The 18,727-nt window shown below is 36.9% G+C and overlaps 1 protein-coding gene across 1 annotated transcript; it reads right to left on the bottom strand.

Annotated features, from left to right (window-relative positions):
- Positions 1-4,690: 4,690 nt before the first annotated feature.
- On the bottom strand, positions 4,691-18,194 carry LOC127624267 (histone deacetylase 2). Its single transcript, XM_052099011.1, has 14 exons — positions 18,040-18,194; positions 16,958-17,070; positions 13,963-14,080; positions 13,692-13,766; positions 13,267-13,405; positions 12,268-12,409; positions 11,277-11,369; positions 9,283-9,391; positions 8,825-8,965; positions 8,615-8,723; positions 8,090-8,220; positions 7,415-7,570; positions 6,814-6,856; positions 4,691-5,108 (listed from the first exon to the last, which is right to left on the bottom strand). The coding sequence occupies exons 1-14, from the start codon at positions 18,092-18,094 to the stop codon at positions 5,078-5,080; spliced, it is 1,455 nt and encodes a 484-aa protein (XP_051954971.1). The 5' UTR covers positions 18,095-18,194; the 3' UTR covers positions 4,691-5,077.
- Positions 18,195-18,727: the final 533 nt, after the last annotated feature.

An 18,727-nucleotide genomic window follows, 5' to 3' on the forward strand; every position in this document is an offset into this window, starting at 1 on the left:
GTCTGGTTTTGCAAATAGAAACCCCATTCAGTTTCTTCATAGGGGAATAGATTTTGAACGATAACAATAAACTTTTAAAGACAAGCCTAGCGTGAGATCTGAGGTTGTTAATTGATGGTAAATGCTTCTTTGTCCACATTATTTTATCTTACTTAATTGTGTTTCATAGTGGAGTTTCTGGTGAAGAACTACACTACCCATGATCCTGAAGGGAATTATCCACCAATCAGAGAATTGCAGCAAATAAAGTGCACCAAATAAGCACAGCAGTGACCGCTTACGACACACTGTGAATGATGCAATTGAGATGATCTTCCTGCACTCTCAAGCGATTTATATATTTGCACAAATCTGAATATTTTGCAACAAAATTAAATAATATTGCTCATTAGAACCGAGTATCGCAGCCTCCTCAGGATACGATATGTATTGCGGTACACGTCATGGTTCGATATATTGTGATTCATCACAATATCATGATTCGATTCAGATTCACAAGGTTTCAATTCCAATTAATTTTGGTATATTTCAGTTATAATGTCCATTTTGTTTATATACAGAATTAAATCATTTTTATTTCAGCTAATGCTGTTATTAATTATACATGGGACCTTCTAACATAAATAACGCAAATATTAAAAAAATATAAAAAATTGCATGTATTCCTTCGATAAATATAATGTCATGTATATATACATCGATCAGCCATAAAATTAAAACCACCTGGCTAATATTGTCTTCAGCAGTTACAGAAATAATCAAACCAGCCCATCAGGCACCAACAATGATCATGGTCCAAATCACTGAGATTTCACAATTGTTTTTTCACAATTCTGATGGTTGATGTGAACATTAACTGAATCTCATGACCAGTATCTGCATTATTTTATGCACTGCTGCCACACGATTGGCTGATTAGATAATCACATGGATGATTGTTGGTGCCAGACGGGCTTGTTTGAGTATTTCTGTAACTGTTGATCTCCTGGGATTTTCTCACACAACAGTCTCTAGAATTTACTCTGAATGGTGCCAAAAACTAAAAACATCCAGTGAGCGGCAGTTCTGTGGATGGAAATGTCTTGTTGATGAGAGAGGTCAACAGAGAAAGGCCAGAATGTTTCAAACTGATAAAATAACTCTCTGTACAATTGTGCTGAGAAGAATATCATCTCAGAATGCTATTCTGAGATGCGGATTGGCACTGTTTTGGCAGCATGAGGGGGACCTACACAATATTAGGCAGGTGGTTTTAATGTTATGGCTGATCGATATATATATATATATATATATATATATATATATATATATATATATAATATAGTATATATAGAGCCATCGAATGGCTCATTTAGGATTCGAATGGCTTCTTTATAGCATCTATGCTTTGTATGCTTAGAATTAAAAGTTATTTTTTTGTTTTTGATCAACAACTAACTATAAAGAACAGAAAAGACATTAAAAGAGTATTATTCAGTGACAAATGTATTGTGTGGATCTCGTCTTTGGACCCATTAAACAGAACAAGTAAAACCAAACATTTACTCTGAACATGCAGTGAAAGAATCTCTTCTTCACCACAATACTGCTCATTCAATGCTGTGTGAAATTAGAAAAATTCTCATCCAGCGGCTAATTTTTAGTCGCATGCAATTTACTTGCATTGTAAAGAGTTGCGCACAGAGTAAAAGAGCGATCTTGGGATTTTAAGAATCAATTTCCGGATTAGATCGCGATTAATTGGAAAATATTTTTTTTTGCCCAGTGCTAATGCCAAATGCCGAGCCGAACCCAAGGCATAAGCGAACTAAGCGGCTGCTTAGGGCCCCATGACCACCAGGGGGCGCCCAAGAGCACATGAAATGACAGCTTGATTTTGTTTTTGTGATATACTGTCAATGGACAATGATAATTATACAAAAACGCAATATTAAGTTAACAGGCTGTAGGATGCAAGCACATTCATACAGCAAAACAGCAATGTCACAAAAAAGGACATATCCCTCTGGTGCAGAGAAAAGGAAAAAGAAGAAAACAGAGGAAGAGAAAAAACAGCACGATAAAGGTATGTTAAGTAGCTAGGCTAAGTTACGAGCTAAGCATTAGCTTGCTGCTAGTTAGTTAACATATCTTCTTTTTTAGGAAAGTTTGATTAAACATCCGTAAATAGTCTTGACTTAGCTAGTTTTAGATTAAAGTTTTTGTCTTCTGTGTAAAAATAACTTTCCTGGGTATATCATTTTTGTTATAAAAATAAGCTTCTGTTCCATAAACTTGGTACTGATAACAACTTAACATTATTTACTTAAGTCTACCATTTTGGGGTCTTTGCAATTATATTCCAATATCATTATGCCTCAGTTAGCTAGTTATAGATTAAGAGTTGTTGTTTTAGGAGTACAGATGACTTGCTGCTGTGTATAATAATTAATGTTGAGAAAATAACATTCTGTTCTGTCAAATATGTACTCTTGTGAAACTTCCCTAGGAGCACTGTTGAAATATTTTGGAGGTGTGGCACAACCAACACCACCTGCCCCAAGTGCCAGTGCTACAGCTAATGATGATTTTTCAACAATCCCAGATCAATATATTTATATGGATAAACCATGCCTTTTGTGAAACCTTTTTTTTTTGTTTTTGACAGACAGTTGCATTACCTTCTAATATGACATCTAACATGGCTAGCTTTTATTATTATTATTTTCATCTTTCATCAGGTCCATCCTCTGCAGGCGAGGAGCACTTCCCAGCATGTACGTCCACTGATCGTACTGTTCCTTCCATGTCTGTTTCAACCTCAGCGGATGTTGCAAGTTAATAGCACAGCAGCCTTTGTATTTGCTCAGTTTACCGTAGAAAATCCTGAGATTAATATTTCTAATTATAATTATTAATGTAATTTCCTTATATTTCCTTCTACTTCTGTGATCATTGGGATCGATGTCACATGGATCAGCAGCTCCTCCAGTTGACCCAGCGGAGTTGTCATCTATCCTGTCCGACTCAGAAAGGACTGATCTGGTAAGCAGAGGGTCACTGCCTATAAAGGAAAACTTCACATTCCCTGAAAAACCTGATGGCCGAAGCTTCCACTACACCTACAGAAAATAAATGAATGGGGAAATAATGAAAGTGGAACTGGCTCACTTATTCAAAAAGAAATGATGCAGTCTACAGCTTCTGCTGCAAATTGTTCTCTAGGACGTCCACAAAACTGGTAACAGAGGATCAACAGGATTGGGTAAATATAGGTGTACTACTGTTACAATTAAAACCGTAGAAGGGTAAAACCATGCCAAGCAGACATTGGTATGTTGTAAGCAACACAGCTACAACTAATAAAATTGATAAGGGGTGTGTTAGATTTATAGTGTGCGAATAATCAAGCATTGACAATATTCAGTCATATTGGCGGCACCGAGGGGCCCCCAAATCAAATTCTGCTTAGGGCCCCATAAAGGCTTGGGCCTGCCCTTGCAAAATGTGTGAGGCCCAGCGTTTCCACATTATGTAATGACACTTTTGAAAAGTAAATACCATTTATCCTTTATACTGTATATAACGGCAGTCTTTTTAAAATATTGACCTTGGTATATTCTAAATCACACTCTGCGTCCCAGCAGTGCTATCAATATCGTGTGTATATATATCAGGAGCTGAAAAGGGTTATATACTGTAGCTGCCCCAACCTGTACTCCAATATCAAGTTCATGTACACATATATATATATATATATATATATATATATATATACACACACAAAGACAAACGTTGTGTTTCAAGAATCATCAGACCTTAAACCGATGTTTGAAATGCGAACTACAGATATTTGTATGAACTTTCGTTTTATGGACTATAGTGGAATGATTCATTTCCATGAATACTCTTTTAATTTACTAAATAAAAAAGTGAACCAATTTAATATTTGATGTGAACATTGATTAATTAAATCAGTTTTGATGATTGACAGTATTAAACTTCATTATAATAATTTTTTAACCACGGATTTCATCAAAAATATATATACACAGAGTGCTGTGCAAAAGTTAAGCACTTGTGAAAAATGTTGCATATAGAGGATGTCTTCAAAAATGACATAGTTTTCATTTATCACTTAATGCCATACAAAGTCCAGTAAACATAACAAAAGCTAAATCAATATTTGGTGTGACCACCTTTGTCTTCAGAACAGCATCAATTCTCCTACTTACACCTGGACAGTTTTTCTTAGTTGTTGGCAGATAGGATGTTCCAAGCTTCTTGGAGAAATTGCCACAGTGCTTCAATCTATTTAGGCTGTCTCAATTGCTTCTGTCTCTTTATGTAATCTCAGACTGACACAATATTCAGTGGGGGGCTTTGTGGGGGCCATGACATCTGTTGCAGGGCTCCCTGTTCTTCTATTCGCAAAAGGAATTTTTGGAAGTCTAAAATGTATATTTCCTATTGACACACTAAAAATGAAAATATTAATAACCATCTTAAGACAAATGTTTTTGTGAAGCATCTTATGTGCCTAAGACATTAGCACAGTACTGATTGACACACACACACACACACACACACACACACACACAATTTAGTTTACTTACCTCCACTCTTTTTAATTGAATGAATGCATTCCTAATTGGATTTCGCATGGTTAAAGTAACAGACTTCACCGCATATTATTATAAAACAATTTTATTATTCAAATACAAAATATCAAATTTAAACAAATATTAAATCAAAATGTCATCAATACATCCACATTATGCTCTCTAAAACATGTCATTACAAAACAGTTTCCAAACTTTATTCCAAAAAAATGATCCCCGGTGGCCTGGTGTGACAAAAACAGGTTTCTCAGAGGAAGGCGTAAAAGGTGAAAAAGAGGGAGACAGACTGAGAGATCTAAATGTTGTCAGTTGCTTAAAGATCCTATAGGTAACAATAATACAAAGGGAACTTTAATGGCAGACACTCGTCTACACAGAGTAATAAATATACTGCTTAAAGAGTAAAGTCCAAATAAGGGTGAGTGCTCTCTGCTCTAGGAGCCATAGAGTGCATGTATTCATCCTCTTGGGCTGTCTCAGGCACTGCTCGTCTGTTCAGTCTTCACACTAGAAAATGAACAATAGTTAAACATCCTCACAGCACTCGGGTACTTCTCTAATCAACCTGAATTACAAAATATCCTTTACTTATCTTTTTATGTCAATACCTTTAGAGAGCAGAATGGCCGATAGGAGGAGCATTAAAGTCACTAGTTTCGTTTAACTGCCAAAAAGCATTTACAAGTTAGAGGGAACTGCTGAGGAGGGAGAGGGATAATGAAACATGCAAGCACTTTATACATCATGAGCTCCTAGGCATCTGTCGTGGCTCTGATAGGCAGGATAGCTTAAATGAGACGTTGTTATACACTGGTCTATGTAGTAACATGGTGGCACGTAACAACAAAACGAACTGTGATTGGTCGTTTACAGGTCTATGGCGGCTACTAAACATGTAAGCAGGCAATTCTCGGCACCCCTACGGCATGAAAAATTAATTGGCCAAACACGGAAATTTATTGGCCAATTATTAAAAAAGTCTGAATATTGGACGACTTATCAGCCTTTGGGATATATCGGTCAACCACTTCTAATGGGACCCGACCAAATGCTAGGTTTTGGAACAGATTTGAGTTAGTTATTCCATGTATACTTAAGGGTTTTTAATCAGTGAAAGAATATATTAAAAATGAAATGCACAAACACTCATTCAATGTGTGTCAGAGCTTGGCAAACATTTCTTTCTCTCAGATTCTATGCTTCTCTAAAAGCCACAAGTCAGCATGATTACATATATATTTAAAAAAAATGGGTTAGCTGCCAAATTTAGTGAAGAACTACACTACCCATAATCCTGAATAGAGATCTACCAATGGAAAGAGAATCGTGGCAACAGAGCTTAATATGTGACCATTCACCCCATAAACATTGTGAATAAGTAACCGAGTTAGTCGCCCGACACTCCCAGACTACATATATTCTTGTGCATGTTCAGTTTTATTAATTTTAAATTTGATTGGTCAGTATATCTTTTGTTGGAAATGTCCTTTAAATTCAGCAAATATTTTATCATGTCATATTATTAAATGTGTAATTTTTACTCACACTTGCACTAAAATAGCATATCATTTTAGTCAACAACAAAAAATAACATTTTAATAACATCAAACTGTAACAGATACAAATTTACCCCAAACATTCAAATATTCTGAAAAATGTATAAACAACTTACATATTACACATTAATCTTTCATATGTTTGATACATGTTTAAATAATTGTAAGATGAAACAATATGTAAAAACTGTCCTGAAATCTAAGCTCCTGAAAGGATAGAATTTAATAATTATACAAAGGTATTAGATACCATTTTTGAAGTAACTCTGTTGTGAATTTCTCTTTGCAACTTGCACATTTGCTTTATTGTCTGTTCAGACAATACTGTAAGTTGTAATATAACATTTATCTTGTGGATAAAGTGGATTAATCTCACATACAGTGAAGGTAATTCACCTTTTAGTAAAGTTTATAGTACAGGTACTCTTGCAGCTCAAGCAGGGGAATTTACATAACGGTATGACAACATTTTGCAATAAACTTCATATTTATAGGATGATAGACTTCTAACCACTGACAATAGGTCAATAGTTTTATATTACCTAACTGTTTCTGATTTGATTACACCATTTGCAATGCTCAATGGAATGAGCTGTTCAGTCACTTCTAAAATATACAGTTTTCAGATTTTTGCATTCTTTGTGTGCTTTCCTTACCTTTTTACATCAACCTTTTCTGAGTTTTCCTCTTCTTTCTCCTCTGAATTGGGAAAAGGAAAAAAAGTATACATTACAAACTGTAATAACGTGCAGTACCTCTTCTAGGATGCACGTTCACGTATCAAAAGGAGTTACGGTGTGGCTGTGGCTCAGGTACACTTTTAAAGTAAATACACATTGTACTTAACAGAGGAATAAAACACCTTCTATAAAACTACCTTTTACTCTAACAGGTATTCTGATTATATTATTTGTAATGAAATTAAATTATAAAAGTGTTTACAATTCTTCACTGTGGCGTGAAGAAGCATTTTCACTAGTGAATCTCTCTACCAACTTCTGCAAGTGACAAGAACGAAGCATAACGAACTCGAAATATTTTTGAACAAGTGCACTCGCTAATTAGAGACGGAATGTGTGAAATGGATCAAACAAAAACTGCATCGGAGAATAGAATAAATGTAATGGATTGACAAACAAGTAGTCTTTTTGGAATTGAAGGTGCCGGAAATCCGTTCCGGACCGTTCTGGCCCAATTCAACCTCTGCGTATCAACAGAGAACCTATTCATAGACACAAAGCTCTATCAAACTCTTACCAGCTTTCTTCTCTTCTGCTTCTTTCTTCTCCTCCTCTATACGAGACCTTTTGACTCCCTTCTTGTGATTGGCTACATTCCTGCGACCGCCCTCTCCTTCATCTTCAGAGTCAGAGAACTCCTCATCACAGGCAATTCTCTTATCAGAAGCACGGACTAAACGCGGACATACAAAAGGAGAAACTTTCAGAGTAAGCCGGCATGTATTAGCTGCATCCAAGACATGTTTCAGTTCTCACTGACATCGAAATACTGCTGCTATGTGGTTAAAACCAGTCAGAGCATTTTAGATTAAGTTGAAGTTAGATCTGGTCCACTAACTGTTCGCGGTGGCGAAAAAAAAAAAAAGAATATACTAACTGGCCAAATTTTGTACTATACATCAACAGTTTATAGAACTGTTGTAAAAAACCATCTTGTTCAAATGAATGAGTTTTTGTCATAAAAAGCATAGCACAAGATGTTTTGCTTGTGCTAATGACCAAATTACAGAGGCGCTGACACAGCAGCACTCTTGCAAGTGTGATATTGCTTAAATTTACAGGTATGTGGAGATTGATTTCAGACTAATAAGATTTCATAGTGAGTGGAATCTAGCAACATGACAGAATTAGAAACCATTGTTGCTCCTAGATGGGGCAGCTGCTAAGAGAGTGGACGGTGCCTGGATCTTACTGGAAAGGCGTTTATCTGGGTCCTCCGTGTCTTCGTCTACGAAGTCGTCTGGAATGCTGTCTTCTGGAATGGCCTGCATCTGGACACCAGGAGCGTGAGGAAGCATTCGTAGATTCTCAAACAAACGCTGCCTGTGACAAACCGAGCAAACAGACCAGACCAAACCAGAGGTTGCATTCATTGAAAAAATGTCCGCCATTTACCGAATTTTTAAAACATTGAACAATAATTAAGAATGCCTTTTAATTTGTATAGAAAAAAGCTTTGCATCATTTCTCCTTTTTGACCGAGGGCAAGGGATCCGTGGCAGCCAATAAAAAGTGCTCATTATCCCACTGTAGCTCTACATTACTGTCCCCCTATGTAGTATGTGTGTTGCATTATGAAGTGGTAAATATGGCAAATGCCCCGTACAATTGCGCATTTGTAGACTTGCAGTCGGACAAATTATCGTGTAAAGATGATTTGTAGCACAACCTCTGGATCTAACATCCTTTTGAATTAATGTTTGAAAGCAGTACATACTTGATCTTGTCCATGTACTCATGTGTGTTTTGATTGGTCATGTTGGACGGATTGATGTGCAGTTTGAAGTCAGGACCAAAATACTCAAAATAGTCATTGTATGGCAGCTCTATAGAGTGAGAGACAGAGAGAATCCATTATTTACTAACAGACACAAATACAGTATACAGAGATCTATTGAACAAGACAGAAGCGCAACCATGTTTGTACCATCAGGTATTTCTGTGTCCAAAGCCACGGCTGTCTCGTATGTCCAACAGCGAGCAACATTACGGATGGTATAACCCCCACCACCCAACATCAGCAACGGCAGGTTAAACGTCTTTATGTACTCCACACATTTCGCATGGCCTGAGATAGAAGACAGAAGAATTCAGTTTGTATAAACTCAGAAATGAGAACGCTCTGAATAAAAGTGATAATAAAGGAAATGTGTCATTAAAACAGAGAAATTTAGGAATATTGACATATTCAAATGCTTAAACTCAATAATGATCCTTCAATGGTATTAGTTCTAGTTCTGATTCCACTTCATGATTCTGATCCTTTAACAATTATTTTAGTACTTTTGAGGAAAACTACTAACATCCTGGGAAACTAGTTCTCGATTCCCAACCCTAAACACAGCAGAACATTGCTGGACACTCGAGAGATATCAGGCTGCTTACCGCGGATGGTGAGGTTGAAGCAGCCCAATCTGTCTCCAGAGAGAGAGTCTGCGCCACACTGTAACACCACTGCACTTGGCTGGTACATTTCCATCACTTTAGACATCACCTGCACACACAGATAAAACACAGTTTTATCAAAACACCACTGCAGAACTACTGCACTGGCCAGGTGCGGTCAGTAATTTTAGACACATTACATGTTCACAAACGTTCACCACTGGGGATGTCAAACATGCATACTAGGAATGTTCTTCATCGAGTTTTTTTATTGACAAAGCCTAGTCAATAGGCCATAAACACAAGCTGTTCTCCTTTTTAATATCTTATTATTTAAGTAGTTTTATTTTACATTTGACTTTTGTGACATTTAAATCCTTGATTCTGCTGTCCGATACCTGAACAAAACAAAGAATGGTTTACTTAAGTTGTATTGTAATTTGTAACCATTTCGTATCTGTTAGACATCTCAAGTGGAACATTACCTCCAACTGAACCTAGCAAACAATAATCGTCAACAATTGTACCACCCAGGACAGCCAAAAATCTTGGGGTTGTGTTTGACAATCAGCTGAACTTCAAAGACCACATTGCAAAGTTTGTACTGAACAACATTAGGAAGATCAGACCTTTCCTATCAGAGTATTCTACACAACTCCTTGCCAGGCTCTTGTTATCTCAAGACTGGACTACTGCAATGATCCTCTGGCAGGCCTTCCTGCATGAACAGTCAAACCTCTGTAACCGATTCAGAAGGCAGCGGCACATGTGGCCTTGAACTAGCCAGAGAGAGCGCACCTCACACCACTCTTCAATAAACTGCACTGGCTGCACATTCAAGGCATTGATGCTCTCATTTATAGGGCCCACTATCTATGCTCACGAATTCAACTCTATTTGCACTACAGAAGCTTGTCATCAGTGAGTGAGCGGTGCAGGAAAGTTTTATTTAAAAAAACATTCCCGCCCTTTCACTTCCACTGTTACTCACTGCTAGAATTACCTTTCGAAATCCACACGAGCAGCAGATTCTCTAGCGGGCCATAAGCACTTGACCCAATCCTATTAATGCACTAACTGTCTATCTGCTTCATAACCCTCCTGTATGTTTGGGTTCAAATTGACCCCACAGCAACTTTGCCATCTCTTAAAAATACGCTCATTTTATTTTACTTACTATTCCTAGATTTGTTAGAAGAACGCATAAATAAGTACTTCACAAGTAACAGAGTTTTCAATATTCCTGTATACATTTGGACTATAGCAGTGATGTTTAGGGTAATTTACCATCTTTTATGGTAAGCAACCTGGAAAAATATACAGCTTTATATACAGATAATTACTTTTCTGTCTTACATTTTCTTGCTGAATTTCTCCCATGAAATTTACAACATATAACAAATGCATGCCGTACCTTTATGCCCGAACATGCATTTTCTCCCATATTGAGGGAAAATATAAACGCGTTTCACATATAACATAAATGTTCTTACCCAAATCTAAACTACACAAGGGAATAAATAAAAAAAAAGTATATTATTTTTTCACCACCATCTCTCATCTTCTACTTGTACTGAAACTTTGTATTGAAGCACTTTTCATATAACTGCCTCTTCAGTATGAATCGCGTTTTGGTGTATTTCTCAGCTAAATGAATAAATGTATCTTTTTTTTTTTTTTTTATAATTCATGGTTTCATTTTTATACTGGCCGTTTACTTTAATAAATAAGTTAATATTCCAGCACCTTTAAGATATATTGGGACTTTAAGAAACCACAATAAAATAGAAATAATTCACTCTTTACATAAAGTGTGTTCAATAGTATATTCCTTTTTGCTGTGGAAACTGCAATTGGAAATCATTTGTAATGGAATTGTTGGCATAGTAACAACACTAATGCAAACATCTATTGGTCTGATACAAGATGAAGCACACATACAGACTAGGCTGAATTTAGATTACACACACAGAACACCAGAAGCTCACACTCACAGGTTTAAATATCTGTTCGTATGACTCATCATCAATTCCATCTCTCAGAGGGAAGTTTACTGCATAGTATTTTCCTTTTCCTGCACCAATATCCTGCAAAACATAGAACAAACACTCAATAAACAGCAGAAAACATTGTAAACTCCAGAAGTTTTAAACAACAACAACAACAACAACAACAATTTACATTTATATAGCACTTTTCTAGGCACTCAAAGCACTTTACATAGTATAGGGGGAATCTCCTCAACCACCACCAGTGTGCAGCATCCACCTGGATGATGCGACGGCAGCCATAGTGCGCCAGAACACCCACCACACACCACACACACCAGCTATTGGTGGAGAGGAGATGATAGAGTGATGTAGCCAATTCAGGGATGGAGATTATTAGGAGGCCATGATAGATAGGGGCCAATGGGGGGAATTTGGCTAGGACACCGGGGTTAAACCCCTACATTCCTTTTAAATTAAATATATAGTTCACCCCAAAAATGAAAATGATTTAATCACTTACTTGCCATCATGTTATTCCAAAATGGTATGACTTCCGTGGAGTAAAAAATTAGATGTTAGGCAGAATTTTAGTAACCGATAGCCTCAGTTACCATTCACTATAAAGGCATTTGACGTCCTTTCAATGACATTGAATGATTACCGAGACTGAACATTCTGCAAAACACCTCCCTTTGCGTTCCATTGAAGAAAGTCATACGAGTTTAGAATAAATTGAGGGTGAGTAAATGACAGAATTAAAAAAACAATTCAACTAATTCTTTAACACAAATGCTGCAGCCACAGCAATCTTTTCTAATCTTCACTTTTAGAAGTCTGATATGTATAAAAAGAGAAACAATGATTACTACGTACAAAAGCAATGAAAAAGATGACTTCTGATTGCTGACTATTTTAAAATGTCTCCCTAGCTGTTTTTTCCCTTAAGACTGCTCTTTCCACCCTGACAGTGCTGTATCATGAGACTGCTTCTTACCCGCAGGTCTCCTGTGCCAGGAAAATATTCTCCATATTTGTGGAAGGACACGGTCATCACTCGGTCAGTGGTGTAAAACGCCTCCTCCACGCCGTCACCATGATGAATATCAATGTCAATATACAGCACCCTCTGGTGGTACCTGTGAGAAACACACGATTGGGAGGAATAAGGAGGACGTTTTTACGGACAACAGGGATCCAACCAGAAAAATAAAAAAGCTTTACAAACACTGCCTGAAAAGTATAATAATATTTAGAAGTCTGTGCTAGTTAATAACGCACATAAAAGGGATAGTTTACCTAGAAATGAAAATTATGTCATCATTTACTCGTGCCTCATGTTGTCCCAAATTTTACTGTGGTGCACAAAAGCAAATGATACACAGAATTTTAAGGGCTGACAGCTTCAGTCACCATTCACTTATTAAAAGATGCAATGAATGTGAATGGTGACTGAGACAAACATCTAATTTTGTGTTCCACAGAAGAACCAAAGTGAAATGGGTTTGTAATGATATGGGAGGGTTGAGTAAATGACACAATTACATTTTTGTGTGAACTATACCTTTAAAGGAACAGCTGATATGCACAAAAAAATAAATATGTAAGTGAAAGTGGCGATTTATAGAAAACGTACTCAAATATTGATTTGTTTCTCGCCCACATCTATCATATCACTTCAGAAGAGACAGACTAAAGGATTGTGGTCTTGCATTCACATAACATTAATCCTATGAAGGATTGCTTTTATGCTGCCTTTATATGCTTTTTGGAGCTTCAAAGATTTGGACACCATTTGTTTGCATTGAAAGGGCCTACAGAGCTGAGGTATTCTTCTGAAAATCTTTGTGTTCTGCAGAAGTCAGTCATACACATCTGGGATGGCATGAGGGTGAGTAAATGATGAGAGAATTTTCACTTTTGTGTGAACTACTGTACCCCTTTTACATTACACAGAATCTAAAAAGCAAAGTTGACAGTTTGGCAGACAGCTCACTTGAGCAGTTCCAGAATGGCGAGAACAATGTCATTGACGTAGCAGAATCCTGATGCTTCTGATTTCTTAGCGTGATGAAGACCACCGGCCCAGTTTACTGCAATGTCAGTCTGCTGCCTGTTCAACTTCACAGCACCAGCTGTATCGGGAAAAGGGGCGTGAAGGAGAGAAAAAGGTGATTAAAAAGAGATTACTCCGTTAGAGAACTTGCAAAACTCGTAATCTTATTTTCAATGAGCCCTCACAAAATAAGGTACATGGACAAGTGACCTATACTGATTTTAGCCCTTTTAGAATATTAGCATCAGCTCACTTTCAATAGTGTTGCCATTTTTAAAGATATTTTATTTCAGTCAACCACTACCACTAAGTGCATGGACACAGACAGACATTAAAAAGAATGTACCACAAAAGCAGTCACTCACCTGCAGAACCTCCAGTGGAGAGCTGGCAGAACTCAAATAGACCGTCAAAGACTGGGCAATCCTCTCCAACATTAACTAAACAAACATCAAATGACTATATTAATCAGACATATCCACATGAGCAAAAGGGGCACTTACACAAGAGACTGATATTCCTAAAATTCTAGACAATTCTAATTCTATTATCAATATTGCAGAGAATTTGAATCCTCATGCTTGTTGTGAATATTACAGTAATAATTATTTATTTATTTTTTGGTATCAGACTTACAACGTTGCATCTGCTTGCTAAACTCTGACATGTTGTCTGGACGGATGGAGCGCAGAAACTTGATGTAGTCGTCGCTGTGGTACTTGGTCATTTCTTCTGCGATTGCTTTGTGAGGTCTCTGGAAGGTCACAAAGCACATTATCGTCTTATAGACAGGTCACCTATTTCTCTTGTGTTCTTACAAGTCGCACAATAAAAGTGAGTGATACACCAAAGAAGGTGTAGGAAAAGGACATTCATTTAAGCATTTAGTGTAGAGTTCAATAATGAGGGATTTATTATTATTAATGAAATGATACACAAAGACAAGGGTTAAGGTTCACATGCAAACTGTGTTAAAAGTAAAATAGTAAAAAACGCAGGTGCATTTACACACAGAAAGACACAAATGTTCTGGGTTCAATACAAGTTCAAAAAGGAATTTTGGCACGAAAATAATCAGTGAAAACAATTTACTTTAAAATATGATAAAAATCTGAAAAACCTTTGTCCACCAAATCAAAATTTTTTGGTGTAACCAACATGTAGGTAGCCATTTTGTAAAAATAAATAAATAGTAATAATTATATACATACAGTATTTACAATCATATGTATATGTATTCACTACATGAATGCAATCATTCAAAAGATTTTATTTTTAAGACACAAAGTCAAATTGGTAAGCAGAAATGGGTCAGAGGGGAGCCTTCTCTTTAGATAAACTGGCGTCCAGTTCTTTTGACTTAAGTCACATGGTTCTGAAAACTACAAACAAGCCCTGCAATGACATCATTAGACAGAACACAAGTCAGGACTCACTGGCACACAGGCCTTATCAGCTGGAACGAACAATAGAACAATACGTTCAAATGCAACAGAGCAAATATACTTGTATTCGTGTAGCAAATAATGACATAAATGTAAGCAAGTGCATGCTGGACGGAGTCAAGCGACAGTCGTATCATTTTGGTCCTTTAATCCGACTTTGCCTGATATGTTGTTGATTATTATTATTTTTATCATCTTTTCTCAAGAGACTCAAGATCATTCCAATGCAATGAAACGAAGACGATAATGCAAACGCTTGATTATGCACCAAAATGATGCAAACACTTCTAGCAGAAAATACATTTTAAATAAATTAACAGTTCTTGAAATAAAAAAAAAGACAACCAGATTAATGCAAAGCACATTTTTTGGCTTTCATAGTATTCTTTTACGTGCTTCATATTGAGAAGGTAAAACAAATAGCTTGTAATATGAATGATTATCGTTGTGACAGTTTTCTCTCAGGGTTTTTTCTAGCTCAAAAAATAATGAGTAGCACGAGTGATCCTGCTCTGTGCTGCTCTCTTGTAAATATCAAGAATCCCGCTGGACTCACGCCCACTTCTGTGCTCCAGAGAAAGCGTACGCGACACTCATGAAACACAGATGAGTGTGTCGGATGAAGCGCCGAATGCGAGATGAATGTTACTGAATTTGATTGGGTGGCTACCGAAAATGTTTTAATGCCATAAAAGCCCTGTCTATGTTTCTTAAATTCTCTCAGTCTCATGTGAAGCCCTAAACACCAATAGAGAAGCCCACACAGTACACATGGATATTTACATATCGCGATATACATTTGAAGTCAGAAGTTTACATACACTTTGGTTGAACTATTTTTTTTTCTTTTTATTTCATATTAGCCTTTATACAATTAACTTTTGATAGGAGGTGTACTGAAATGGAGGTGTACCTGTGGATGTATAAAGGCCTACCTTCAAACTCAGTGCCTCTTAGCTTGACATCAAAAGAAATCAGCCAAGACTTCAGAAAAAAAAAATTTTGGACCACCACAAGTCTGCTGGAGGAAACAGGTAGACAAGTATCTATATACACACTAACAAGTCCTAAATCGACATAACCTGAAAGGCTGCTCAGCAAGGAAGAAGACAATGCTCCAACAGACTACAGTGTGCAAGTGCACATAGGGACAAGATCTTTTTGTAGAAATGTCCTCTGGTCGAATGAAACAAAAAGTTAACTGTTTGGCCATAAAGACCATCGTTATGTTTGGAGAAAAAAAAGGGAGAGGTTTGCAAGCCGAAGAACACCATCCCGATCGTGAAGCATGGTGGTGGCAGCATCATGTTGTGGGGGTGCTTTGCTGCAGGAGGGACTGGTGCACTTCACAAAATAGATGACATCATGAAGAAGGGAAATGATGTGGATATATTGAAGCAACATCTCAAGTCATCAGCCAGGTAGTTAAATCTTAGTTGTAAATGGGTTTTTCAAACGGACAATGACCCCAAGCATACCTCCAAAGTTGTGGCAGAATGGCTTAATGACAACAAAGTTAAGGTATTGGAGTGGCCTTCACAAAGCCCTGACCTCAGTCCAATAGAAAATTTGTGGGCAGAACTGAAAAAGTTCAAGGAGGCAAGGAGGCCTACAGACCTGGCGCAGTTACACCAGTTCTGTCTGGAGGAATGGGCCAAAATTCCAAAAAGTTTGACCCAAGTTAAACAATTTAAAGGCAATGCTACCAAATACTAACAAAGTGTAAGTAAACTTCTGAACCATGTGATGAAAAGTGGAAATAAATCATTCTCTCTACTATTATTCTGACATTTCACATTCTTAAAATAAAATTGTGATCCTAACTGACCTAAGACAGGGAATGTTTTCTACGATTAAATGTCAGGAATTGTGAAAAACAGAGATTAAATGTATTTGGCTAAGGTGTATGTAAACTACTGTAGCAAAATCTCTATTGATTGACACATTATATTGTCGCATATATATATCGTCATATCGCCCATTCCTACACGTTTACATTATATTTTAAACAGAGGAATTATTGCTTTAGCCCAACTGAAACTTTTAAAGTGCATGTAAAGTTGCAAACACACTCATGTTAAAGCTGATCCTTGCCCCGTAGGCATCCATTGAAAATGCATTACCGTACACACATTTTTCCTTCTAATTATTAATCTCAAGGAATCACACTGGCTTCTTAAACTCACGTAAATCTCCATCTTCCTGTACAGGCCATAGTTCAGCAGGAGGTTATGAGTCATGCGGATTCTGTGGGGCTTCATTGGATGACCCTGTCCATAGTAATAATTCCCAATATCACCTGAAGATGAAAAAATAGATATTGTATACAGTGCATCAGAAAACAAACAGATCCCCATAAGGTTCCCAGTTCCTACACCTTTTTACGAATAGTCAAACCTCCATGACTTCTCCACAATTACTGGATGAGGGGTTTCAAAAATACTTATATATATATATATATATATATATATATATATATATATATATATATATATTGCACACACAGATCAATTACTAGCTGAAGGATCAGTTCAAAGCCAAGCCTAACTACTAAATGTAGGCCTATACTGATAACAGAAACATCTATTAAATAAGAGCTTACCAATTTCCATACACAACATAAATTAGAATTATACAATATTTTCTTCTGCAAGTTAAACTTTGGCTTTCTTTCTTTAACTCCATAGCCAATAAAGGCATCAGGTTTTCATTTTCCTAAGACGCTTAGTCATAATTATTAAGGAAACAAATTAAAACACGTAAATCGCCAATCCCTATAAAGACGACAATCCAGTTGTTCACTGATGTAATTCACGAATAATTGAGTCTGCGCATGCGCAATACCCGCATCACTGCGCAGGCCCTGGCGGCAATATGATTTAAACTTATTTGTACACTTTTACACTTATCACACCTGTTCAAAAAAATATGAAACCCCCACGCGTTCACTAAGTGTAGTAACCCATAACAGTGTGCGATTATAAGGAGACAAATCTAAGTTATCCAGAGCCTTAATTTACTGTCTTAATAAGATGCCGGAGACACAAAGCAGCTACGCTAGCATACGTGCTAACCGAGCCACAACTTCATTTATAAACTCGCATTATAAACTCTACTGGACCAGAACTCAACAGACATGTAAAATAAGGCAGGTTAGATCTTATTTCATCCGGCTATATTGTAGACAGGGTTCGTTTGGAAAGCGTTGGTTTAAGTGTGGACCGGAATGAGCTCATTTTAATTATTAAACTGAACCGAAGCGTCTTACCGTCATAATAATAACAGACTTTCTTCTTAGTGCCGCTCTGCAAGGTGTACGCCATGATCGCTATGAAGAATAATCACACACTCGTATAAAAAGACAAGTACAACAGAAAATAGTGTGGGCAACAGACGATAATGCCCCTAATAAAAGAGACAGAAAGAAATGGGGTAAAGTGGGAGGAGTAACTGCAGAAAGCAGGGCGGATGGTGCTAGAGATTCAAGATATTGTAATTTTTCTGAATCTCATTATAATTATAGTCTCTCTCTCTCTCTCTCTCTCTCTCTCTCTCTCTCTCTCTCTCTCTCTCAATTCAATTCAATTCAATTCATTCGGGCTTTATTGGCATGAATGTAAACAATACAATATTGCCAAAGCAGAACTACATCTTAATCTATAATTACATTTAGTTAACACATCTAAAAAAATAAATACAAAACAGGTTCAGAACTGCTGAAGACCACAGTGTTTAAATAACTGAAGAGAACTGACATATACTTACACATAAAGGGTCACTGTGGTGAACATAACACAGATTAACCCACTAGCTGTCTCTCAGGCTGTGACATGTTAAAACGTATCTTGCAGCCAGTGCTGCTGTGTGTCCCTCTCCAAGTATTATGTTAATTTTTTCTTGTTCTGTCATGGTTATAAATTTGTTTATGCTGTGTGATAATTTATCCATATAAATGT

Source organism: Xyrauchen texanus, chromosome 30 (assembly GCF_025860055.1).
Source record: "Xyrauchen texanus isolate HMW12.3.18 chromosome 30, RBS_HiC_50CHRs, whole genome shotgun sequence".
Classification (NCBI taxonomy): Eukaryota; Metazoa; Chordata; class Actinopteri; order Cypriniformes; family Catostomidae; genus Xyrauchen; species Xyrauchen texanus.